The sequence below is a fragment of the Ceratotherium simum genome, chromosome 7, assembly GCF_057802395.1.
Source record: "Ceratotherium simum simum isolate JZ-2026a chromosome 7, ASM5780239v1, whole genome shotgun sequence".
Taxonomy (NCBI): domain Eukaryota; kingdom Metazoa; phylum Chordata; class Mammalia; order Perissodactyla; family Rhinocerotidae; genus Ceratotherium; species Ceratotherium simum.
The window spans coordinates 8898517-8926141 of NC_141906.1; the positions used below are offsets into that span (position 1 = coordinate 8898517).

General features: G+C 37.1%; 1 protein-coding gene across 1 annotated transcript in view; it reads right to left on the reverse strand.

Moving 5' to 3' along the window:
* Window positions 1-846: 846 nt before the first annotated feature.
* The window catches only part of SLC17A6 (solute carrier family 17 member 6), a 36255-nt gene continuing 9476 nt past the window's right edge, over window positions 847-27625 (reverse strand). Inside the window, exons 7-15 of the mRNA XM_087433965.1 lie at window positions 16373-16487; window positions 15181-15268; window positions 14567-14653; window positions 11310-11452; window positions 8498-8647; window positions 4792-4924; window positions 4256-4366; window positions 3660-3787; window positions 847-2942 (exon numbers count right to left, since the gene is read on the reverse strand). Of these exons, the coding sequence (XP_087290091.1) occupies window positions 2607-2942; window positions 3660-3787; window positions 4256-4366; window positions 4792-4924; window positions 8498-8647; window positions 11310-11452; window positions 14567-14653; window positions 15181-15268; window positions 16373-16487 (1291 nt within the window). The 3' untranslated portion in view covers window positions 847-2606. The remainder of the gene's footprint in view (window positions 2943-3659; window positions 3788-4255; window positions 4367-4791; window positions 4925-8497; window positions 8648-11309; window positions 11453-14566; window positions 14654-15180; window positions 15269-16372; window positions 16488-27625) is intronic.

Here is a 27625-nt window from a genome sequence, read left to right on the forward strand (position 1 = left end):
AAATAAAAACAAAAGTACAGCTAATCATAACAACTTCTTTCCAAATCCATAATATCCTCTGTGTCCTCTTGATCAAGCCAGCTTCCCTTATTGATCTTCAGGGTCCTCATTTGTTCAATAAGGGGTGTCAACTAAATCATTGCAGAAGTCCCTTTGAGCAGTCAAGTTATATGAGTCTCAGAGTCCAGTGCTGTAGAGTTGTGGTCTCTCCCTTCTACACATCTCTGTGAAGTAGGGAATCTGAGCTACGTGATCACCTTTCCAGTGACACAGACATTCAATTGGCTGCCTTGATAAATCTTGCTCACTGCTCGCTGGTTTGGCTACCACATTATACTATAATGTCATTCTCTATTTTACCTTGGGAAAATTATTTAACTTTTCTGAGCCTCAGTTTCTTCATTTGCAATCTGAGACTAAAAAGACTACCTACTCTGGAGGGTCATTGTGGAGTGACATGAGAAATGATTAGGGCAGTGCTCAGCATAAGGTAGGTGTGTGCAATCAAAATTAGATAGTATCATTGACCTGACAAGCTTTGAGTTTTTTCCTAAATTTTTCTTTAAGCTTAGCAGAAGTTGTGAGAATACTGTCACTGAAAGATAGAGTTTGACTGAGAGATCTACTTCTTGATATAAAACTCTCTCTATGAAACCACATCCCGCACAATCTAAAGAACGCCATTTTCTTCCATTACATCTCAGGTGTCTAAAAAGGCTGTTATCCTTGAGCCTAGATTTGGCATCTTTGGAGCACACACACGCTAAATTCACGTGAAAGCCACAAACTAAATGAAATAAACCCAAATTAATGTATTGTTTTTTTGCAAAAGGATAAATAGAGCATTTTATTAACACTTTTTTTTGCAGCAACAAAATGATAGTCCACATCTTTTCATTCAACACAGCAAAAGCTATGATCACATTACATCACTCTGAGACACAAAGCAAAAGATACTTTTATTTCCTTAAGGTCAGGAATGGTCTGCATTTTTAAAACAAACTTTATGTTTGTATTTGCAGTAGCAGGGCCTCCAGTCACTAGCACGATACAATGAAGAGATCAAATATCCAGAAGAGACAATGAAATACACCAATAATATTTTGAGTTGAATTGGGAAACGCATTATTATCATTTTAGAACATTATAAAGAGGTCTGATGTTTACTTTTTTAAAAGAAAAAAAATCATTCCAACCACTCAAACAGCTACCACAAGCAAAAAGATGTTAATATACAGACAGGAGATTTTATGCATTGCACTTATTGCTTGGTACACAAATGTTGCAATTCCTTTTGAGTTATATTAAGAAATGACAAGCAAAATGCCTTTGCCCTATCTAAAATTCTATGACTCTAGGAAAGTAGAAATTGCAATCCCCTAACCCAACATTAGGTGTATGCTATTTTTGGTTTCTTGTGAAGACTGTTTATTGTGTTTCTGTGTATGGATATGTATAAGATATACAGATATATATAGATATAATTTTAATATCATTTAGTGTCCTCTATATTTAAGACAAATATCTTTTAAATGGGACTTTAAATAATAAAATTGTCTACTTACAATATCTCTATTAAGTTTATCTTTTCATATTATATATAGCTCTGTGGCACAAGTTTCATATAGTATTTAATTATTAAGGAAGAAGGATCACTAAATCATTTTCTATTTCTTTTGTTGTTAATATTGCATTTTAAGGGCTATATCTCCACAGTAAATTTCTTATTAGATTCTTTACAGTGTGTGCATCTTTTTTTGTCTAATGCAAGTTACAACCAGTACAAAGTTGTAATAAAAAATACATTGAAGTCTATTTCTTTTTTATATTTTTTGCAAAAAAGTTATGTGATATGCTACATGAAAAGTCAGATTTTATTGAAATGTGAAGTGTTTTATACTGTTAGGTACATGAATGGAAGAACGTGAAGCATACCCCTCCCTTTACAAGTTGTCTTTCACATATATAAGTGTTTGTGTCCAAGCATTTCATATAAAACACAGCAAGATATTCCTTTTGAGAACCAACAAAATATTCCACATTATGTAATAACAATAATTATTTAGTACACCTTGCTAGTTGCTAGCCTACAATATTCTTCTCCAATTGAGAGATATCCCAACTCCATGGTTTACACTCAATAAATGTTGCCAACAACTAATGCAGCCAACATGTTTTTTTAACAGGACTTCTGCATGATATCTTGCAATACAGTGTAACAAATATATAAGTGCATTTTGCATGATCAAGTAGCTTTGGCTTCCTAACCTTTGTAGGATGGGATGTGCCAACTGTTTTAGTTGTGCTTTGTTAAATGGTGATGAGTTTGAGTTCAGATGAATCCAATGAGTAACTACTCGCTTCTACAATTTTGACCAGTCAACCATTAAATCACAAACGCAAGAATGGATGACCTGAATGGAAATGATGGGATTTCACAACTTCTACAGATTGCACTTGATGGTAACTTCGTGAGCTTGTTTTGATTTCATTTTTACAGCAAGACTTGCTTGGTTGATATGTTTACATCACATTTTTTTAAATTTTTGTGCAATCACAATTAATTTAATCACAAACACTAAAAATAAATCCAGCAATTAGCTTTGTTATGAATAATCATCTCGGTCCTTATAGGTGTATGAGTCTTGTACTTCTTCTTGTACAAATTCCTCTTTCTTTTCCCAACCATTGGGCCAACCTCCATTGGCCTGTGTTGTGGCACCATAAGACTTGGTGGTGCCATAATTTATATAATTTTGAGTAATGTCCCCTGTTTCCTCATCGAGCTCATCTTCGTGGATAAATCCACATTTTTCTTCACTTGTCTCCTCAGGGTCTGCCCAGGGTTGCTTCTCTCCTGAGGCAAATATTGCATAAAATATAACTCCACCGTAGTGGACTAGGGCAGCGATCAGGAAGACATACTGCCACTCTTCACGTGACTGCAGTGACAAAAAGTGGCATTGTGAGAATAAACTCCCCATGTTTGAAAAGCCTAACATCTTCTCTGAATGCCCCACCATCGAGCTTTTCATAAAGCATTATCTTCAGGGGAAACCCCTGTTCTGATTATACAAAGCAAACACTGTGGTAGATACTTTCTCCAGTACTATGACTTTCATTATTTAAAAATTTTTAAATTTTAAGTCCTGAACCAAGACTCCAAATATATCTATGGTATGCTAATTTTTAAAATATTCATAATCTCACATTCAATTTCCAATGATTTACTTATTTTTTTCTCACACTTCTTTTATTTATTTCTTTTTGGTAAATCATAATTTTTATGGACAAACAGCTAATAATAATATTCTTCCATCATTAACCACAGAGAAGTCTGACCTGAAGTTTATAAATCGGGCTCAGAAGACTTCTGCTTGCCTATTCCAGTAAGCTGGGAGCAAAAGGGTTTGTTGTTCTTTTGCCACACCAGGGATATCAGGAATATTAAAAGGTGTTGGAAAGAATATCGCTTATTGTTTGGAGAAGAGGGCTCCCTCAGAGTTCTTAGAGACGTTCTTCTGAGCCTCAATTATCTCCCCTACTCAGAGATATGGTGACTGGACCACAAAGAGAACGCCAAAGAGAACATACTAATGCTTTTCCCAACCATGAGAGAAAATCTTCTACAACTGATCATCTCTTTTGCTCCATCTTACCTTATTTTTTGTCATTGCACCAACAATGATAGGGCAAACCATTCCTGACAACGTGCCAACACCATTTGAAATGCCCATTAAGATACTGGCATATCTTGGAGCAATATCCAAGTGGTTAACGTTGAAACCTGAAATACACGCGTAAGCTTTGACTCAGAGAATCCTAAACCTCTTAGAAGTAGGTGACTGTAGAATCTCCTCTCCCACACTCACCTCCCTCCTTAAAAGATGCTAAGTACACAGCATGTGCTTAATAACTACTTTTTGATAACTCAGCTCAGGGCTATAATGGGAATGGAATGAGGCATGATTTCTTATCCAACCCTTAATATGTGATGATCACTCCACAGAGAGAAGGAGATGTTCTCTTAACAAACAGACAAACAAAAGTAAGAGTAAGCAGGGAAAACCGAGGAGTAAAAACTCTAAATAATGATTTCTAAATGTTCTATTATTTTTATTTTCTAGTAGAAATATGCTGAGTAAACTTTCTCAACAATCAGAATATTAAAGAGGAAAGTAGAATATATATCTTTTTTATCACCAGAAAAAAATCAAGATGTTACAAGTACAAACAAAAAATATATATATCTTACCAGAAATAGCAAATCCGCTGAATCCCACCGCAAGAACCAGGAACGAGATAGCTACTCCTCTAGTATGAGAATAGCCGACCACCAGAAGCAGTGTTGCTTCCATGCCAAAACCTTCAGAAACAAACACATGGAAATACTTCAGAAATTTGCATTAATTTTTCCAATGAGCCAAAACTGCTAAAAATGCTCATGCTTCCTGCTTATTTGACCCAGGAAACCACCGCAGAAAGTCTATCTTAAAAATAATAACAACAGTAATAATTTATGCACAGAGACTACTGAAGCCTTCCTTGTGTTTTAACAAAAACGTTGAAAACAACCTTAAGTTTCAATGGTGAGAAGATTCAAGTTAGTAATGCAGCTATTTAAAATTAGGAGTCATGAAAATTTGAAGTAGCATGGGAAAATGATTATAAATGAAGAATGGAGGCACAAATTTAACTTCATATTTGATATGCAGAGAACAAGTTACTCATGCATGTAGATCAGAACTTCGTGAACTAAAAACATGTCCTTAACATCACTTACATACTTACCACCACAATTCATGATCTTTCTTACTGTAGTAGTTGAAAGAATTTGCTTGCTTCTTAGAAAATCTGCAATCTGCCCTCCAATAGGCACAATAATTGTCATCACTAGGTGTGGCACAGCAGACAGCATGCCAACCTGATGAAAAACAAGGGGGAAGTACACATGACCTTAAGGAATGTGAGCAATTTAATGGTCTTGGTTTTTTGAGTGCGTCATAAACTCTTTACAGACAAAGGAGGGAAAAAATACTGTCTCCAAATGACCACTTACTCATTCCTAGAATAAGCAATAACTTCCACAGAATAAACGAGAAAAGCTAAGTAAATTTACTTTGATCCCTTTTTTCTCTTCTAGAAGAGAATACTTTTTTTCTGTGTTATGAGTCAGTAAATTTTGAGTTTATGAATAAATTATCATGAATCTTAACGCAGAGTGATTCACATTTATGTGCCTATTTTATATTCTTAAATATGTTTGCCAAAATTCATCATTAGCAAGAAAGGGGGAGACAAAGACAGAGATGGAGGCAAAGACAGAGAGAGCCAGAGAGAGGAGAAATACATTTGACAGACCTTGAAGGGGCTCTCCTTTAAAATTCATTTTTTAATTCATAATAAGGCTAAAACCCTCAATTGCATTTTAAATATCTATCTCATATTAGTTTTGTATTTAGGTTCTACAGATTAAAAGCCCAGAAAATGCAGATCACTTCTTCAGTTTCAGGCATTTTCTATGTCAATTATCAATATTTGGTCACATCATCATAAGTGGTGTATAGCTTCTGTACTAATTTCATGCTAAGTGGCCCAATGCAAAACCTAAGCTGCCAGCATTAATTCAACACACACTTTTTGATCAATAATTATGTGCAAAGTACTGTTCTCTGGGCATTATGGGGGCAGAAAGAATGAATAAAATGCATTTTAATTGTGTATTACCACATACATGGACATAGTAAATTTTGAATATAAACATACAAGGAAGTTTTTACTAAGTATACTTTGAAGCACAAGTCCTGGCGAATGGTAAGTACTAGAGAAATGTTTATTTGTGTATAAATATGTCTTTCCAATTAGATTATTAAAGTTTGTAGACAAAGATTCTGTTTTATTTTACAATAGTGTATAGTGTGCTGTTAGCACCATGGACTTGGGTTGTTGTAATGATTAATCGAGATAGCAAATGACTCTAAAATAGCTTAAATGTCCAAGCTATTTAATTCTCTCTTTCACTCCCAGTGGAATCTTTTTATATTATTATTCCCATGGTGTTGATGAGGAAATTGTGACTCAGAAGGGTTAAGTGATTGTCAGAACCAGGTTTTGAGCCAGATTCTACCTGAGTCCAAAAACTGAGCTCAGCTTCATAGAAACCCCAGGTCAGCAGACGTGGCCCACTCTCCTCTTTGCTTCTCTGGGTCACAGTCTGCATTTCTCTCTCCCCATCTGTTCCATATTCTGTTCAGAGACTGGCAGTCTACCACTCAGTGAAGAGCAGCCATTCAACACTACTCTCCTCCCCATTAAATGTGAAGCTCAAAAGGAATGAGTGTCTCCTGTCACTTGGCTGGCTCTGTAATCTGAACTCCCAAAGCTGGTTAATCCAAGCACTGGCCCTCCCTTGCTATGCCATTTTTAAGGGGCTAAAAAATGTTATATATGAGCATAGCCTGAGATAGATAGATAGATAGATAGATAGATAGATAGATAGATAGATAGATAGACAGATAGATAGACAGATAGATAGATAATGAAGATTAAGCCATTATACTTTGTGGTTTTGTCTGTAGGACACTCGACTTAACTAAGGTTGGAGAGAGCCATCCTTCATGTAAATATTTTAGTTCATTTAAATTTTGCTGCACTTCTGTATGATGGGGTTATACCATTATTTATAGGGTAGAAAGTTGAGGCTGACAATTGTTCCAAAACTGGCCCAGGGTTATGCGTCCACAGTTTCTTGTAGAGCTTGGACTCAGAGCCATGTCAGCCTGGACCCAAAGCCCATGCTCTATTCCCTCCATCACTTCCTTTACACATTTTTCAGGTAAGTCAGAGATTTATTTTTTTTTTACCAGTATAATCAAAATCTTCAGGCCAATCTGTGTGTGTAGAATTTATCCAAAATTTTAGTTAAAAATATAATAAGTGAATCAAATCAACCCATCTGGTTATTATATTTAGTTTTTGCAAAATATCCTTGCTTTTACTGAAGAATTTTCAATTAATTGGAGCTACAGGGTCAGAATGATCGCACAGTTTCATTAACATCAGTTGGCTCTTCATTCTCCCCCATGAGACCTGACTTTATTAATAGCCTCTCCGTGTCATACTTGTCCTAGATTATGAAAATGGACTCACACCTCCAGCAGCCTTTGTTGAGAAGTATAACACCTCTCAGAGCTCCCAAAGGCTACCCCGCAATGTTCGATCAGCTCCAGAGAGAAGAGCCCTGTCTACAGCAGCCGTTCTTCTCAGGGACGGAGGAAACAGTTTCCTTAGAAACAGGGACTACAAAAGAGCTCTCACAATAGCTACTCCTAAACTCAGGTTTTCTGCAGTTCCAGGCCTCAGACAGTCTTTCAAATAGAGACATGATATGAATAGCGGGCCCAGCTGGACTTACGTAAGGACATGAAGAGAAATGGCAAGGCCATGGCCAGCACAGACAAGTGTATTCAGGACTCAGCAAGGTGCTTGGCATAGAGATGGCATTCAACAATTACTTGCTAAATGCTTAAACAAATATATGGTTTACCTGAATTTGAAAGGCGTAGTAAAGGGACTTGAAACCATAAATCAGAGGATCTGGGCTTAAACTTCATTCTGTCCTTTATTACAGGCTTGGCCTTAGGGAATTTAAATACCTTCCCTAGTTTCTGTTTCCCCATCAGTTCAATAGAAATGATGATAGTTATCCAGCTGGTCAACCAAACAAGGTTGTTCATGCATATGCAAGGACCTTGTAAATTTAAAACCCTTATATAAATATGAAGTATTTTATGTACATTTTATCCTTATAGGAAATCTCAAAATGGTTATATTTTTATAGCTATGAATAAATGTTTGTAGCATTTAGCATGCTGTGCTGTAACTGGTAACTTATTGTTTTTGTCTACACCACCAGATTGTGAACTCTTGAGGATAGGAACCACGTTTTTATTTCTGAATCTAACACAAAGCTTCATGTATCATGTTCAACAAATGCATGCTAAATGAATATATTGGATAAACAACATACAAGAATGTTTTTAGATATTTTTTGCTGTCCTCAAATCTTTTAGCCAGATGGATTTCTGAGAGCAGTGAAGAAGAGTTAGATTGGTAATTATATAAATGCAAGTCCATTTCAATAAAATACTTGATCATTCACTGTTACATTGTCTCTGACCTGAGATGTACACAAAGTTATGTTTATTTACAGGGAAAAGGTTACACTGCTGGCTACCCAACTGAGATGTAAGTTGCATGAGGGCAGAGACTAAGTTTGTTCTGTCTGTAGTCCCAGCAATAAAGAGGAGTTTCTAGCAGAAGCTGAATGCAGCAGACACTCAAAGACCTTCTTAGTCTTTGTTTCCCAGAAGTTATTTGTTGAATGAATAAATGAATAACTCACGAAATTTAGAAGATAAACTCTCGGCAAAGGAACTTAATATTCACTTAAATACAAAAATAATGCACTAGTTGAATAAGGATAATTTTTACCCACCTTGCTGATTTCAAATCCAAAGACTTCCTCAAAATATGCTGGCTGACTAATAAGCAATAAATAAAAAGTCCAGCTTCTGCAGAAGTTTGCAACAATTATTGCATAGACTGGCATAGATGTAAAAAATTTCCTCCATGGAGTCTTGAATTTCTGAAATTCAAAAAAAAGCCATTCTGACCATTGTAAATATTTTCTAACTTAAGTGGGAATAATAGGTGCCATAGATAAAAATTTCTAGTGACAGTGTTATAGATGGATTCAAAAAGTGCAGATTTTTTCCTTAAAAAATTCAATGTGTTCTTGGAAAATGGTACCACATGAATGTACTTATTTCATAGAAAATAAAAATGGTCAAATACAAGAATCTATATTATAGTATTATATTTGTATAATAAATAACTTCAGAATATTATTAGAAGTAAATAACCTTTTCCCGCTAGGAAGGTGTTTCTTTTATTCATACCAGGATCATCTCCACTAAGAACTTTATTCTTCAAGTCACAAAACACTTCCTCAAACGTAAAAGTATCTAATTTTATACCTTAAAAAATTGTTGGGGGCTGTAGGAGTTACGGTATTCTGATAACATTCTGCTTATTAAACTAGCCGTTTACTTCACAGGTGTGTTTAGTTTATAAAAATTCAGCAAGCTGTTTGCTTATTATTTGTGCATTTTTCTGTATGTGTGTTATATTTAATTAATTGTTTTTGAGAAAAAAGAAAGACTTAAGAGACATTACAGTCAGCCACAATGTGTGATACTTAATTGGATCCAGACTCAAAGCATATAGCCACAAAAGACATGAATACAGACTAAGTATTAGAATTTGGACTGGGTATTAGAAATTGGAATATGATCTGGATATTACATAATGTTAGGAAATTATTTTAATTGTGTTACATATGATGATAGTACTTGGATTGTGAAGGAGAATATTCTTATTTTTCTAGAGATACATGTGAAGTATTTATAGATAAAGTGTTATGATACCTCACTTACTTTGATATCATTCAGCAAAAAGAAAAATGAAATAAATAAGGCAAGATGTTAACAACTGCTGTGTCTATGCAGTGGATACATGTGTGTTCCTGTGACTATTCTTGCTGCTTTTGCTGTATATTGAATTTGTTCACAATAAAAAGTTTCCAATAACTAAAGTACAAGTTCTGTTCCCACCTGATCTCATTTTTAAAAATTTACTTTGAAGCTACAGGAAGGTATACAATGTCAGTGAGAAGTAAAGTATTGTGTTTAGAAAAGCAGTAAGGTATAGAAAATAGGGAGTTTGAGATTATCTAGGCTGTTTTATCAACCTGCGGCTGTTCTTTTTGGGGGTCATTTCCAGAAACTGGTTTTCACTTAGACTAAATTTCTGATTGTTTTCAAGTTTATGCCTGATCTAGACACACAATCTCTCAAGAACTGGTAAATAAAATAAGTATATTTAACTAACGAAGATATAGGCTGATCTGATTATTTTTGGCTAGAAATTGATGCTAAGTTCTAACCTCTCCATAGGTCAGTCATATTCAGCTTCTGCTGGCAGTGGCTACAGCTGGTGGGCATCAGCGCACACTGCCAACACCCACCCCATCCCCACACCACCAGTTGTTTCTTGAGTAGCCACCATTAGAAAGAAAGTATCAGTCCATTTACAGAAGGAAACAGGAAGGGGAAAGTTCTAATGTCGGTCTATTCAGTTTCTGGAACAACTATAATGTAAGCATTTTTTTTTTTTTTTAAGTATGGAAGTTTAACTTCTGAATGATAACCAGCGTGGGATTTTTCTTATTGATTAAAGGCCAGGAAACACTCGGCAACAATGGGTGACAGATCTTTTCACCTAGGACGAGATGGCAAAGACAGGCCTTCTCTAACAAATGAAGTAGAGAATCAGAGCTGGAATAAAATACAGTTAGAATGGAAGGAGCAGCCTTGAAAACAAAGAGGAGAAGCTTAATGTATAAAGGGCATTGATTCCTTAGCCAGTGTGTGGTACCGCCAACTCTTAGCATAAGGAAATTGAGTTACTGATTTTGTACTGAATTACTGAAACTGTCTGAATACATTACTTCTGCTTACCAGGTTCTTTTTCTTTTTTATGGTATCAGATGGCTACTTATTAATGACTATTTGTGATATGTTAATGTCATATGGACTAAAATATCTGCATTTTTGACATAGAAATGCATTTCTCTTTCCATAGGCAAATCCTGTCTGAGAAATCAAATCAGAATCAGAAAAAGGCTTCACAACATTGTCTTTATAATACTTGATCTGCATGATAATAATCTCAAAAAATGGTAACATTTTATCAATTGTATTGAGAATATTTGTCAGCTATCTATTATTGGCATTCTAATGCTTTAGTATTTCCTAAACCACATATAACTAAATATGCATGTATAAAATTTAAATTTGGAATATTCAATAAACAAAAAATAGCCCTTTTATGATGGTATTAGGGCATTTGGCATTTCCTGTAATCTAAAATTAACAAATATTGGCTGAATTTATTTAAATTATAGGCCATATAGAACTGTTCTTAAAAACTTGCTTAGGTTTACAGTCATAGCTGTAATCTAGGTAAAATCTGAAGATGCTTAAGATAAATAAAAAAAAGAAATTATAGATGAAGGAAGTAGCAATCATTTCTAAGTCAGTCAGGGAATATGGATGGAGTAAATGAAACAATAATGATTGATACCAAGTTAGTTTTGCTGAATAGGGAATTGCAAAATAGTTTGGTTGGTCGAAGGGAGGTGAGATGGAGAATAAGAATAGGAATATACACCATAATAAAGTTCTTACTTCCATTGCACCTAAAAGATTTGCACTCTCTCCAATGCTTTCTTCTATGTACCTACGTTCTTCATCTGTAATAGTAGGATGCTTTGCAGGACTCTCGTAAGACACCAAAAGCCAAAACATGTACCAGATCATTCCAAAGCTTCCTGCAAGCAAGAGTTCAAAAGAAGGACATCAAAGAAAACCATCATAAATCCTTCCATTTAACATCATTTGCTGGAATAAAACTACAATAATCATGTGACAGACACATTCTATAGCAGGTGAATTCAAGATTATATTTCTCCAACTGACTTTAGCCAGCTCTTCCTGTCTTTTGCCACTAGACTTCCAGCTTCCTGAATGCTGGTCCTGTAGTATTATCTCTTCATCACTATTAAATAATGCCGATACACAAGAAACTCACAATAAATAATTATCGAATGGTGTGGTTTGGAACATATTCATACACCCAACAACATTTACTGAGCAACTACTGTCCCAGGCACTCTGCTAAATGAGAGAATTATGATGAACAAGATAAAATTCCTATCCTCAAAGAACTTTGCTGGGGGTGAATCCTTTTATTACTTGCCTGCCTTGAATATATAAGAGTAGTCTGTGTTTCTAGAGAAAAGAAATGCTCATTTTCCTCTCCTGTTGGCACTTCCAGATCTAGTAAACAGGCTATTAAATAAAACCTGGAAGATTATTTTAGCCTAAGTGGCTATTGTACATGAAAACATGGGCTTCTGTTATTAATGCAGTAACATCTAACACCTGATGTGACTGTATACCATATTATTTTCAGCATATACTATTGCCTATTGATCATTCTTTGGGTAGATGAAAGTTATAAATTCCCATGCAAAAAACTGTTTGCATGTCCTTTTTCATCCCCCTCTTTGTTTAGCACTTTCATCACTAAAGTATGCCCCTATTGTGCAATATAAATCTGGAAGCATTAATAGTAGAAAGAATTTCAAGTGATTTATTCTGGTTTCTCAGCAACTGGTCATTTCACTTTTGCCTCCTACTGTTTCTTTTTCCCTTGGGTAACAATCTAAATGCCCCTGATCTCTATAATACTTTTTCTTTTGCCTGTTCAATCTCTAAGTATTCCTTAATCCCACAGCTTCTGATGTGCCATGCTCCCTGTAATTACTGACCATGACAGCAAACACTCTTTCGGGTCAGATAGTGTGTGAAAATTCAGCACAGTGTAGTGATTATGGCATGGGGCTCACCCAGATTCAAATCCTGGCTGTGTCATTCATTAAGACACATGATCCGATCAGTAACTGAAGGCCTCTAAACCTCCACTATCAAATGAGATAATAATGTCTTTTTTAGAAGATTGTGGCAAAGAAAAGTTAAAGGAGATAATGCATAAAACAATCATCACAGTGGATGGCACAAAATAAGCACTCAATAACTGAGAGCTCTTGTAATTATCATTACCGTTAACTGAACGCATCCAAAGCAGCTCAGATTATATGCGTCTTTTTATTTTTTTTTATTTTTTTTCACTTTTATTTTTGTTTATTGCAGTAACATTGGTTTATAACATTGTAAAAATTTCAGGTGTACTGTCTTTTTTAACTTAAGCCATTACATAAGTCTTATCTCATTAATTTTTAAAATATCAATATTGAATGTGTGGCTCAAAGACCCAATTTTTCCTACAAACTGCAAGTAGGCAAGTGCTATGATCTATTTTCAGATTATCTAATATTTAAACTTTGTACCATTCAATGATAAATATTAAATCAGATATAGCTCGAAATAATGAGACTGGCTTTCATGAGTGCTCTGTGGAAATTGGTATTCTTACTTTAAAGTCATCTTATATCTTCAACTAAGTATGGACTATGGCACACATTAGAGGATTTAACGGGTGGCCATCCCAATTTGTACTATACACCCTACAAACAAGTGCTTTAAACTTCTTTGAATTATGGACTGTTTTGAAAATCTAATGAAAGATATGGATTAAAATCTGATAAAAAGATCTCCCCAGAAAAAAAATGTACAAATGCGTGTCTGGCTTACTCTTTAGGGCATTCATGAATCCCAAACCCATCCATGGCCTTTGATCCAAGATAAAAGCCCTGCTATAAAGTACACTTAATAACATTCTGCAAACAGATTTTGCTCCAATGAGAACATTTCAAAATGGGAATGGATCGTGGCAAATTTGGAAGAAGCCAGATACTGTTTTGTTCTACCGCATGGCTTCATAAATCTTTCAGATTCTCATGCCCATGCCCAAAGGTGGTATTGATCAGTGAGAACATGAGCTGAAATCCATCTCTCTCATATTTCTCCTTTCCTCTTTATTAAGAAATGGTCTCTTAGAGAGGACTTTAGGGCTAATTCCAAGTGGTAAGCTTTCAGCTTCTGGTTAGAAAGTGAACAGAAAGGGAGTTTGAACTTAGGGTTTCTTGTCATTTTTTATTTCCACTTAGGGGCTTAATCTCCTTTAACTGAGGAATGAGGATTAAATGTGCTGCTGCTGCAGCTGACTGCTAAGATTCACCACGAAATCAGGTTGTCGCATCAGCACTGCTCTCACCTCCAGCTTTCTACCCGCCTTCAGTCTGGAGGAGGCAGGGTCAGGGAAATGACCAGGAAAGGAGGCGCCAAGAAGAGAAGTGGGTGCTGCCTGGCTCTTTCCTCTTACTCAGCTCTGAATCAAACGCTAATTTGATTTTTTTCTTCATAATCAAGGACAATATATGTCATATATCACAAGGTTTGCATCAGCAATGTGGTTGCTTTCTAAAACAATAAATTACAATGTGGGGGAAATCATTGAGATAGAACATTTTCCTTGATCTTCTTGGAATATATGGAAAGGATTCTTTTTAGTGTGTGTGAGGAAGATCAGCCCTGAGCTAACATCCATGCTAATCCTCCTCTTTTTGCTGAGGAAGACTGGCTCTGAGCTAACATCTATTGGCAATCCTCCTCCTTTTTTCCCCCAAAGCCCCAGTAGATAGTGGTATGTCATAGCTGCACATCCTTCTAGTTGCTGTATGTGGGACGCGGCCTCAGCATGGCCAGAGAAGCAGTGTGCTGGTGCGCACCCGGGACCGAACCGGGGCCACCAGCAGCGGAGCGCACGCACTTAACCGCTAAGCCACGGGCCGGCCCAGGGAAAGGATTCTTAATGAAAAAACAAATAAATGAGTAAAGACAGAAGTATATTCAGTGATCTATTTCACTGTTTTAGTTTATGCACACTTCTTTTAACTCTATTGTGTGGAAATGCAACATACCATAGACATAGAATACGGAAGACCAGCCGGTATACTGTACGAGAATGCCAGCTAATGGCATCGCAATCACCGCTCCTGCGTAGGAACCTGAAGTAGAGGGAGAACGGGGGGAAGGTAAGGGAAGTCAATAGAAATTCTTGACTTCATCTCATTTTCCTTGGTTGGCTCACAACTTGCACACTCAGGTGCATGTGTACTCACACCCATACACCTCTAAACACATACATATGCCACGTGCTGAGCCAGGAATACAGGAAAACACAAGTGGATATAACCTACTTACCCAAGACACAACAGAGGGTTAAAAATAATACAAGACAATAATAAAAAATAAATTGAAAAGACTATAATAAAAATCATTCATGAATATATTTGAAAGCCTAGATGAAACGGATGAATTAGAAAAATACAAAACACAAGAAGAAATAGAGGATTTAAGGAGACTAATAAGAATGAAAGAAATTGAAATGGCAGTCAAAAACCTTCCCTCATGTACACACACAGACACACACACCCCAGATGGTTGTACAGGTGAGCTTTACCAACTTTCAGTTCTTATCCAAGTTGTTCCTGAACTTTTACCGACCATAACTATATCTGCGCACAGGACTCACCACAGAAGGAGGTGGTTGCCAATCTACTCCTCTCGAGAGGAGGGGCCCATTTGCTCCAGATCCCATGACAAGCTGGGTAGGTGACGCCCTGTGATAGGGGAAGACATGTATCACTGTTTAGGATCCAGGATCATTGGAAAAGAAGCACATTCCCTTCTCTGATGCTGTTTCCTTAGGATGGGCACAAGGAATTAGGGAAAGCTGCTACCCTTGGGTTTTTGCTGATTCCCTGAAATTCCATTTTAAGAACTTTCAGCTCAGACCAGGTAAGACATGACCTCTTTTTAGTAAACTGTTCAAATTCTCCCTACCCTTCAAGTCTTCCTTCTGCTTCAATTTTCTTGTGATTAAGGCAAAGGAAAAGACTCTATATTACTCAGTTCATCTGCAATGCTGAACAGTTTGAGAAATTTGGGAGGCTTTTTTGTGAGGCATTAAACTCAGTGGTTGCCAAAAATAGGGAATCCATACAAAGGAAGGTAAAGCTTAAATCCTTGAAGCTCACACTTCCTAAAAGTCATGTCTAGAACTTAACACCTTTAAAATAATTATCCTTTTTCTGTTATTTTGATTCTATCATTTTCCTTTCTTTTTGGAGAGAGAGGAGACTATTTTCAGTGACTTAATACTTTATCTGATTTATCTACTCCCACCATACTCCATGGAAAGAGAAGAGGCAACAGGTAGGCCAATCTTAACTTTTTAAATGATATTCTTTCAACGGCTACAGGTTGATGGAGCAAAAGTCAATCACTAGAGTCAGACGGCCAAAGAATATACTCAATGAAATATTTTACTGAAAACTCAAACCATGATTCAAGGCCAACAGAGACTTTGTATAAAACTCACAAAAAGTATTAATTCAGGGTTAGCAACAGCGAAGGACGGACTCAAAAATTCTTATCACAACACATTAGCAAAAGTGCCTGTTCTTTTTTTTTTTTTTTGAGTCAAATAGTCACTAAACATTTCTTTATTTCCACCCGATTCTAGCGAAAAAGAGGTAAGCAGTCACAGTTGTAGTTTAGCATCATTCAAAACAAAATATCTGATTGCCTGACTTTCTCAATTTTTTTAACACTATGAAACACAACCTAGTAAAATATATTTGTTTGTAGATCAAGACAAAGATAATCTGTTGGTTCTTGTTAACATGCCAACCTTAAGATGATGTCATCCTGCAGTGCCATACCTCAACAAGTCCCTGCAATATCCTAACAAAGATGACACACCCATAATGCACTCTGGCTGCTGATGGGATTAGCATATTCAGGGTGGAGGTAAGAAGGATGGCAGCTCCAAAAACCCTGAAAAAGAAAAGGAGATAATAGATCTAAATTTCTCAGGTCAAGCTAATTACAAGCAATTTTAAGGTAGATTGTTTTTTCTAAAAAAATAAAATATGTTCTGGACTTGATTGACTAGCCACTGCTAATAAACACTTGGGCTACCTTGAAATGCTACATTATTTGAAGCACAAGAAATAAAAGAAGGATCCAATAAACCTGGTTAAACTTACTTGTATTTATTTTCTTCATAGATCTAATTACAAATTGCAACTATTTAATGAATCATTGTATATGTTTTTGGTCTATATCTCAGTCTATAATGTAAGATGCGTAAGGGCAAGAACTGGTTTTTTGGATACACTGTTACATCCCCGATACATAGCACAGTGCCTGACACTTAGGAGGTTCTTATTGAAGAGTTGTTGGAAAAATGATAAATGCTTGAATGGAGTTGTGTCTCCCATTATATAACTATTTGCAACTTCTCCAGAAGCTGCATATACATAAAAATTTTATGAACGGAATCATATTTTAAATGCCGCAAGAAATCTCATGATGAGATCCCACAGCACATGTTTTTATAATAGAAATAACTATTACTTAATATATCTGTCTCAGGTTTTCTTTCTTTTTGTGTGTGGGGGTGGGTGCAGGGATTCTGTTTGAGGTCACCTCTGGCTGCATGCATATATAAAACGATTCAAGAAAGAATTGCTGAAAATATGGCACAAACACCTTTATCCATCTGCAAATAAAAATTCCATTCCATCGTTAAAAAAAATATTCCATCATGTTCATACTAAGCAAGAGAAATATCCCTTTAACTGGGTAACTTTAGAAATATTCTCTTGCAGAGAAGTTTTGGGACACACTGTCTCTAGTGAGCTAAGCTGTGTGTTCTGTGCAAGTTTTCTTAAGTCGAACATTGAGTCTTGAATTCAGTCAAGATGGTTGCCTCCTAGAAGCTCTAATTCTTCCATGGGGCACCATTAAATGTAACTGTTAAAGACCTGAGTTTCTGAAAGGGGCCTTGATCATTATTAATCTGCTGCTGAAATCTGAGAAACGACCTTACTAAGGTCTGAAGTGGATCAGCTCTTTTTCTATGAATCATAGGTTGGGTCAAATATTTTTGTTTACTTGATGCAATCTAACATCCGCCTGTCCTCAGTGGCTTCTCTCCGCTGCGGTAAATAGTCTCTCAGGAGGTGAATGTTCTGTTCCATTCTTCCTCCGTGCTGTTTAGTGAATAGGCATCTTTGGGTTTGAGTCAACGTATAACATTTCTTAAATGTTTGGCACAAAATAGAAGCTTTCTATTTCTAGAAATGATTACTTCCATTAAAATGCCACACACTCAGTGATATTACACTTCACCAAATATGGATTTATTTTTCAGAAAATAAATGCAAAAATCCGATAATCTGTCTTTATAAGAATCCAAAATTGTTATAAAAATTGATTTCAAATGTATTTTAATTCTTGATTATTACTTTTATCTTGAAAGAATTTTTACCCCTCTTAAGACTGAAATCTAAATGTTCTTGTATGCAAGAACCGGAACACGTTGGAGGTTTCCCTCAGGGCTGGGAGGACACAGGAGGGACCATGTGGGGTACATTTCCTGGGCCGAGCCATATATGGTGCGTGTTGCCAAAGTCCAGTGAGGCGAACACATCTTTCCACTGTTCTGGGAGTGTGCGTGTTGGACCTGTGCAACAGACAGGATGACGGCAGAAAGGGCAAGTGACACAGGAGCTTGGGTCCTATGGTAGGCTGTCTGGGTACTGGCACTTGTGTTGACTGCATCTTTCTGTAGATCCACTCACTTTGCTTATTATCCTGGATGATAATGAGACTGAGACTGCTTAAGGCTTTAAGGATAACAAGAACCAGAGCTACATAATGCTACAGGAGTTTGGAAAGTGTTTATATAAGTTATGCATCCACCCTATTCAGCCCCTTGGAATAATTCCTTCAAATTGTCCCCTATGAACCCGCTGCACCAGAATTCCCTGGAGTGCTTATTAAAAATGCGGATTTCTCACTCTAGACTTTCCAAATCAGAGTGTGCTGGGAGTGAAGCCTGGAAACTTGTGTTTTAATAAGAAGTGCAAGTGATAACTTTGCATGCTAAGGTTTGCAAAAAAATACTGTAAGGTTTTTATCCAGGTGTGTCTAATATGTGTGTCTTTTTTAATAATTTTTTTGAAGCTATGATGCATGAGGTTTATTTTCTATGACTATAACTGTCAATTATCACTTTCTTCCTTTTTGAAGGGTTTTTAAATACTGTTATCTCTAGTTAAGCTGGAGAGAGATGAATTTTACTCACTCTTTAGTTCAGAGTTGCTCAACCTCCTCGCTATCGATATTTCAGGATGAACGATTCCTTGTTGCGGGCACTGTCCTCTGTGTTATGTGATGATTAGCAGCACCACCCGGCTTTTACGCACCAGATGCCAGTAGCATACGCCCCCAAGTTGTAACAACCAAAAATGTCTCCGGCAATTGCAAAATGTCCCCTGGGGGACAAAGTCAACTTTGTAAACTGAATCATTTATGCACTATTGGTTGAGTGCCCACTACAGTGAGATCTAAATTTAATAAGTGCTTATCCAAATTTCTAGACACCATGCTCACACTTCACATACCATAAAATCCACAACCGCCTGACAACCCAATGACTCGAGTATTACTAATACACCCATTTTATAGGTGAAGAAACTAAACCTGAGATAAGTGAAATCACTTGCACAAGTTGTTAACTAGTTCTAAATAGAGGAGCTCTGTTTCAAATCTACTCTGTCTGATTCCAAGTCCAGTGGGTTTTGCCACTAGGATTTACATCTGATTATGCACATACTATGTAGTTAATAATGTGTTTCAGGATTCTAAATATAAATTTAAATAATAGTCTTCACAAAGCTACTTGAAATCACCCTACTATTCCTGAAATAGAATGTCAATAGATCACTTTCGATGTTTCCTTTCCACTCTTGCCCTGAACAGTGTTTCTAATTATATAATCTTGTGACATTTCTAAATGCTTCCTACTTTTAAGTTTCTTAATTCCTTTAACCAAACCTTTTTTATTATTAGTGGTCATTGCATCATAAAAATGCAATTACTTTTTTCTCACTATTTAAGAATAGAATCCATCAAACTTTTCAGAACCTCATCTTCTTTTTTAATTTTATGTAATTATTATACAAATCAATATCCATGTAATTAGAATTCTGATCATCATAATTCTGGCCCAATATGGGAAGCCTTTACACTTTTTTTTTTTTTACTGTACTACACACAGCCAAAATTGGAGCAGCCACCTCATTCAACATTCATTTGTGCATTCACACTCCAAATCTTCGTGAGACTATATTTAGGGCAGGGTACTGTGCCGAGGAGAAGGGAGCTAAAACCTACAAAGTGCTTACTACACTTTCTCCACCTACATTAATTCATTTAATCCTCTGAGTTACACTTTCCTCTCATTTTACAAATAGGAAAATGGAGACAGAAAGACTGTGCGAGAAAAAAGCAAGCAGTAGAGCTGAGATTTGGAGCCAGGGCTCTCTGACCTGAACACCTGTGCTCTTTCATCTATACAATGCTACCAGGCACTCAGAGGAAGACCGGGATGGCCCCTAGTGTAGTAGGAGAGAGAAAGAGAGAGACAAGCAGCCAAGAGGCAATTTACGCCAAAGACCATAACAGGGGTGCAAATGGAAAGCAAAGGAGGGAAAAATCCATTCTAGCTGGGTGACCAGGAAGCAAACCCTTCATAGGGAAACTTTCAAGTTGGGCCTTGGAAGATGAATATAAAAAAGAAGGAAGAAATTCCAAAAAGAGGAAATGGATCAGCAAAGGTTCAAAAAACAGAAGAGATTACATTATATATCAGAAACTAGGGCTGGACATGGTGGTACAGGTGAGCAGGAGAAGTAAGAACATTGGGAGTGAGATGATGAACCAGGAAGGTGTGAGGAGGGTTTGAGGAAATGCAGAGTGGACAAGGAAGGGCAGGACAGAGGCCATAAGTCCACGACATCTTGGAGATGATGGAGTTTAGGGCGATCATAGAGGATAATCGATGATTATGCCCCTAAAGGGAAGTAAATATGCAGCTTACTAGAATGTAGGATGAGGGATCTGCGAGGCCAGGAAGACAGAAGGTGATCAGGATCCATGTAACGTCAGGCAAGATGATGGCTTGCAGAGGACCGAGGAGCCAAAGGCACTAACGGTGGTACAGAAAAAAAGGTGGGCGGGGGGGGCGACATAAATATGGTACAGAAATCTTTGAAAGACTCTATCTTTGTCACTTAATAACTACATGACTGGCAAGTTAACCTCTCTAGGCTTCTGATTCCTTGTCCATAAAAAGGGCAGTGCTGTGTGATGTCAAGAGCATGCTTTCTGGGCCAGATGGCGTAGGCTCAAAGTTCGCTTCTGTCACTTGTTAGTTGAGTGATGTTAAGCCGTTTATTTTAATATCTAAGCCTCATTCCTCATCTACAAAATGAGGATATTAACAGAACCTATGAGTTATAACACATAAAGCACCCAGAAGAATGTCTGGCACACCCTAAGCATTTAAGCGGTGTTAGGACTTGTATAATGAAGAAATAAATGTATTACATTTCATAGGATTTCTGTGAGGCTAAGTGAAATAATGCACCTAAAGGCTTGGTCTGGTGTCTGGCACATAAAAATAAATCCACAAATGTGAGTCAGTCAAAAAGAAACAAAACTAGCCAATGATTATTGAATCGCTAGTGTGTGCCAGTCACTGTTCTAGACTCTCATTTGAAACTAACAGCAACAACATTAGAAAGCTACTACTGCTATCCTTACGTCATAGATAGAATAACCAACTCCCAGCGAGTTTAAATAATTTGCTAAGGTCACATAGACATTGAGGGGACAACTATGGTTTATATTGACTCAGTCTGGTTGTGGATCCTAGGTACTTAACCACTAAGCGCTACTGTACTTTCATAGCAGCATGACTAAGACCAGCACTAACAGTGCCAGCAGCAGCAGATAAAAGAACAAAAACTTTGAAAGACAAAAACACTATTGAAAGATGGATGGTCACAGCAGTGTGGGGTGAGAGCAGGACTGCCCCCATCCCTCCTACATTCTGAAGTAAGCAGTTAAATGGAGAGGCCCATTCAGGGAGGGTTTTGTCTTTTTACGCACAAAGTTTAGGTTTCAAAAAAGAAATGGAAGAAATAGTAGAACCAAATACGCAAAAGTGCCAGAATATAAAATGGATTACTGCAGTGATTTCCAGACTTTATCATGCATGATAATCACCTTAGGGGGCTTGTTCAAACATAGACTGCTGATTGGGGAGGTTAGTGGGGTGACTGGGGGTCTGCATTTCTAACAAGTTCCCGAATGAGGCTGATTTTACTTTTCCTGACTTGAGAACCGTTGGTTTGGCAGTACCATGCTAGATATTCCTCCTACACATCACAAAACGGACAGATCTAGGGCGGGGGGAGTGGTCCTAGAAGGAACAGAGCTACACAGGGTTTACCTCTTATTACGGCGGAGCGGCAAGGGTAGAATGGAAACACCTGCTAAAAGGGACAAAATCTTTGACAAAACACAAACGGTAATGAGATCATTTGATCAAGGCCCGAAGTGAAGCTCTCTGGCCTGGTTTTGACTGTCCTCACTGATCAACTTGACTGAGCAGGTGCCATATTTTTCTTGGGGACAGATCAACAGCATGACACAATATTAGTTAGGAATACACTATCTGTGGTTACACTGTATGAATTCAAATTCCAACTCTAATTTCTTACTAGGCATGACCCTGGGCAAGTTGTGGTGACTTAAATTCTCTAAGCCTCACTTTCTCCAACTGTAAAACGGAGGCAAGTTTTCACACATCAAAGGATTTTCATGAAGATTAAATGAATCGATTATGAAAGTGGACAGTGTCCGGTTCATAGTAAATGGATTATAAATATCAGCTATCGTTATACAGAAATTTTCTAACATTCAATAGGGTTTTCAGAGAATTGTTATTCTTTTGTCCTTTCTTCCAGAATGTTTTTGCCCTGATTAAATATGCTATTTCTGTGATGATGGATTCAGAGGTGTTCCATGTCATCCTGAAATTCTAGCAGCTTAAAGTGCATGAAGACATAGAGGGGGAATTCTATCCCCATTCTGAATTCATGGAATTAAACAAAAAGCATCAGCCTCTTGATCTGTGCCTGAATAGTCCAACTAAAATATCTGACAGGAAACAAAAAATAAAATTGACAGCCTTCTGTAAACCAATTATACCTGTTTTGTTATCTCCCCACCCTTACTCTAAATACCTACCCACCACACACACACACACACACACACACACACACACACATCCCTCTCTTTTCCAGCTAATCTCCTCTCTCAGACGTTCCTCAAGCACCATAGAGCACTTTTACAAGACGTAACCCAGGAGATCAGGTGTTCCCCCATCCCCTGCCTTATTTGTGTCTCTTGGAGAATACAGTCCAGGTCTTTACTGCACTTCTTCAAACCCCGTGATGCTAGCAGGATGTTTTGTGTACGGCAGGCTCTTAAGAGATGACCACGCAGTTACTTTTCATAAAGACTTTGAATAGAGGGCAAGGGTGACTTTCCTTCCTGAGGTATACGTAGGTGACAACAGATCTTTCTTCTTTGAACCTTCATTATCCTGATATCCTTGTCAATCAATTAACTGTTCGTATGTTTTTGAGCTTTTGATGGGGACAAACTGCTATTCTGGGAATCCTAATAATCCTAGGAAGCTGAGTGATGGTCATAGAATACCTGTAGGATGGCAGCTATGGACTAGAATTTACAGTACTCCTGTGGATAAATCCTCACTTGAGATAGTGGCTGAGTTCAAGTACATGGCCCAGTCTGGCCTCATCCTTAAGCTTCCAAACAACACAGCAGAATCTCCTGAAACCAATTGCCATTACACTTGCTGTTCATCACAGCATCTTCATGAGCCTCCGAAACCACTGTCTCTGAACCTCTACTTTTAAAATTAAATTAGGTGGTAATGCCTCAGGTGATATATAGTCCTCTTAAAGAATCTCACTGTTTATCAATACTTAACACAGTTGTGTATATTGTATTATGATTGGCAGTCATCATTCTTGTTTAGCCTGATGTTACAAAAACAAACATAAGCACTGAATATATTTTTGATATCTCCATAGACAGAAGGAAATAGATTATATACCAAGAAACATTTCATAATCATGTGAGTTTCATTATCTGGAGCACTGGTCTCAACTGTGACACGTAATTGCATTTCACATCACTGCTGCCCTGAAAACAATACCTGCCATGATGTGTTTTTCAAGTTTATCTTCTGATCAAAAGACTTGTCTAAAAGTTGAAATTATGAAAATAAATAAATCTTTTCAATTATTCTATAGCCATGCTCTTTCCTATTGACTGATCTTAGCACTAAATAATACAGTGATTTTTTTTTTTAAACACACACAGTAAAGCTATTCAATAGGAGAAATGTGCTTAGAAAAGAAGCACATCATCTGAAATCAGACATACCAGGGTTCATAGCCCAGCTCTTCCTCCTACCAGCTAGTGATCTTTGGGAAAATAACTCGGCTCTTCTGTGTTCAGTTCTCTCACAGGTAAAAAGTATGAGAATGTTTGCCCGATAGAGTCACTATGAGGAAGGAAGATGATGTACTATATAAAAAGGTTAGTAATACATAAATTTATTATTCTATTCAATTCTAATTTCATCTGCCTTTCGAAATGGAGAACTAAGGCAATTATGAAGACAATTTAGGATTCATATCCTCTCTCTTCCCATCTCCAATACAAATGTACTATTTAGGGAAAGGTGGAAATTTTATCCCTGAAGGATCTACTTCAAATGGATTGAAAAGCCCTCCTGATATTCACTCACTCCTCTCCACTTCACATGGGTGGAGTGTCTCTTCTCTGTTTCCACTTAGTTGAGATGGCTTTCCATTTTTCCCCATTTTAATCTAAAAGCTAGATTTCTAGACTCTTGTTAACTGCAGGAAGGAGAAGGCTGTTGTCCACTCCATCATATATAATTAAGTGACCACATGTTACGGCTTGACTTTAGTAGGCCTAAAGAGAACATTTGTGCTGTTTCTTCGCTTCATTTTCACAACCTTTTTGTCTTTTGAAATTCCAGTGTGGACTTTTTCACGTGCATTTTCACTGTTTCTCCATAGGCTAAATGTTAAATTTTATAACATATCAAATAAGAATGTAGTTTATCTGAGAATGTTTTAATGAATTGGCGACTATAGAATAGAAATTTAAGACTCTATTCAATACAATTAACCAATTACACATTTGTAAAATTAATCTGACTTCTGATTTATATTCTGAGTTTTTGTTTTATTTTAGTTTTTGCTTTATAATCCATTTCAATTAGGAAACTCACTCAAGTTCTGATCACCACTTCTTCCAAGTAAAGGTGAATAATGTGTGAGAAAATAAAGAAATACTATATGCAAAAAGACATTTTCTAGAAATAAACAAATTTCCCCAAGTAAATATTTGCCCATTTTTTTTTACTTTCTGAATTGTCAATCTAGGGTGTCTGTAATATCAGGCAGTGTTTATATCAGTATATTCATGTTTATATCAGTACTATTTGTAAAAGTAAACCACCAATGAAAATTCCAGCAAATTACACAAATTTTTTCAGCAACAAAATACATTATTGCTTTTACTGAACAAATCATCAGACTATATAGTTACTAATTAGATAAATATTGATGAACTTGAAGTTCCAAATAGTAAGTTGAATCTCAGATAGAATGATATTTCATTTTGCTTAAAGTCCTTCTCCTTATAATTGGCATCTAAAGAGCTACCTTAAAAACCCACTCCTGGTCTGACTATAAGTCAGAGATGGGCCATCAGTAATTGGGCTGAGAAAAAATAAAAGCAAAAAAGTGTGCAAACTAAATGTAAAAAGTCTTAATTTTTCTATGCCTTAAGAACAGAATTAGAAACTGATGGGTACTCTTGATTTCTCAAAGAACATCATTATAATATCTGTGACAGAAAATAAGGGCCATTTGCTTATTAAGATTGCTTTTCAAAATGATAAACCACATGAAAGCTACTTAAAATTGTTGTTTTCCTCATGATTTCCTCCACAGCAAATGACATACTAAAATGAATTCAATATGCTTATTTTCAAGTTAAAATCTAATTTCTACTTGTTTTTCCACTGCTTGTTACACACACACACACACACACATACACACACTTCTTTCCTCCTTTTTGTCTTATAGTCTGAAATGATTATATTATCTTACAGAGAATCACTTTAAGAATACTGGTGTGTGTGTGTGTGTGTGTGTGTGTGGTAGGAGGTTCTATATTACTAAACAGATTGCCAAAACTGAGAGGCATATAGTATCCCTGATATAGAAATGTTTGGAAAAACAAATGCAGTTGCTGAACGCCTGCCTCACCCCGCCTCAAGATTAACATCCGGTGTGGGCCCGAGTGACTTAGCTGTGAGATTCCCAGTCATGCTCTTTTTCTATGACCCACAGCCACAAACACCCTCACTTGTCAAGCCCACTCCACAAGGATTTACCTGGAAGAGGTGACAGAAACACTGGTGACTTGTCACTTCTACAGATGATACCCACTTTCCCTGAATCAATCAATCAGTTTCCATTTGGGCAGTGGCTCGTCACCTAAGAGGGAACCAGTGTTCCTCACCTTGGGTGCAGCACTAATCCCCTCCTAGAGGGTCTGTAGGAAGAGACTGGTTCAGGCTGGTTAATCTGTTTAATCTGATCAAGTCTGGGCTCAGGCACCTCCATTTGTCACATCTGATGCCCCCACTCCCATATTAAAAAAGGAATACACAGGCAAAAGCTAGCCCTCTGGGTCCCTTGGTACATTATTAAGTTGTAAAAATGACTTCATCACTCATGACAGAGAAATGAGACAGCCCCAACAGTGGCATATGGCAGCGGGAGAATCATTCTACCAGCTGCCCACCTGACTCTCTCCTCCCTCAAAATCATGTCCCTCCCCTCCAGAGGCTGCCCCTGCATTGCATAGTAGGACGTGGCAGCCTCGGGGGAAGCCAGAGCTAGCAAGGGGTGAGAGGAGAGGAGGGGAGAAAGAGAGAGAAGCTGGTGTCAGCACACCACGTGCAAGCCCTTGGGGACCCCTCCCCCTCACGATCCATCTATTCATCCTGTGGAAAGGGTATTTTCTTTTGTCACAAAAAGGAAAGCCTCTTCTGCATTGCCCTAGATACCTACCCTATAGGGCCCACAATGGGAAGGCAGCTAGATGTTTGATAGGCTGCTAGAGGGGTGAGATAGAGATAGTCACCTCTGGCCCTAAAAGACTGGATGCTATAAACGGTTTTTCCGTCATAGCAGGATGGTGGTCCCTTGCAGCAGGCTTTATGTTCATAGCCCGAATTCTTTTCTCATACAAAAGGAATTTGCAAATGTTTCTTACTGGAAGGGTTAAGGAACCCCTGCTTGCAATGGATGTTGCAATGGATAGGTAAGTAGAGAGAAAAAAAAGATGACAGATGATTGATAGATAGATAGATAGATAGATAGATAGATAGATAGATAGATAGATAGACAGATAGATGATAGAGTATATTTGTGTGTGTGTCTGTGTGGTGATGAGACTTAAGAATTCACTTCCAATGCTTATTCCAATAAATAAAGCACATCCTCATTGTTTTATTTCTGGGAAGAAAAAAGACAGAATAGCGCCGGTAAAATCATTTCTTCCTGGGCTTAAAATATGAAGTTGTTGTGTTTAAAATATCTATGTACCTCTCTTTCTGAAAATCATTCTCACAAGAGGATTTTTCAAAATCAGGCAAGCCAGGATATTTACCTAAAGTATATCAAATTTCATTTTTATAAATGCAAATATACATTAGTAACAGTTTTAAAATCCATGCATTTGAATTTGTTTTGTTGAATTGTTTTGCATTGAATTTTTAAGTATAAATTACTCTCTCTTTTATATGAGTAGTATGAATTGAATAGTTTCAATCAAAATCCCAAGGAAGAGACCTTCTCCTTTGCAGACAAAAGATCTAAACCAGACCCAGTCATGCTCAAACCTCTGCAATCTTC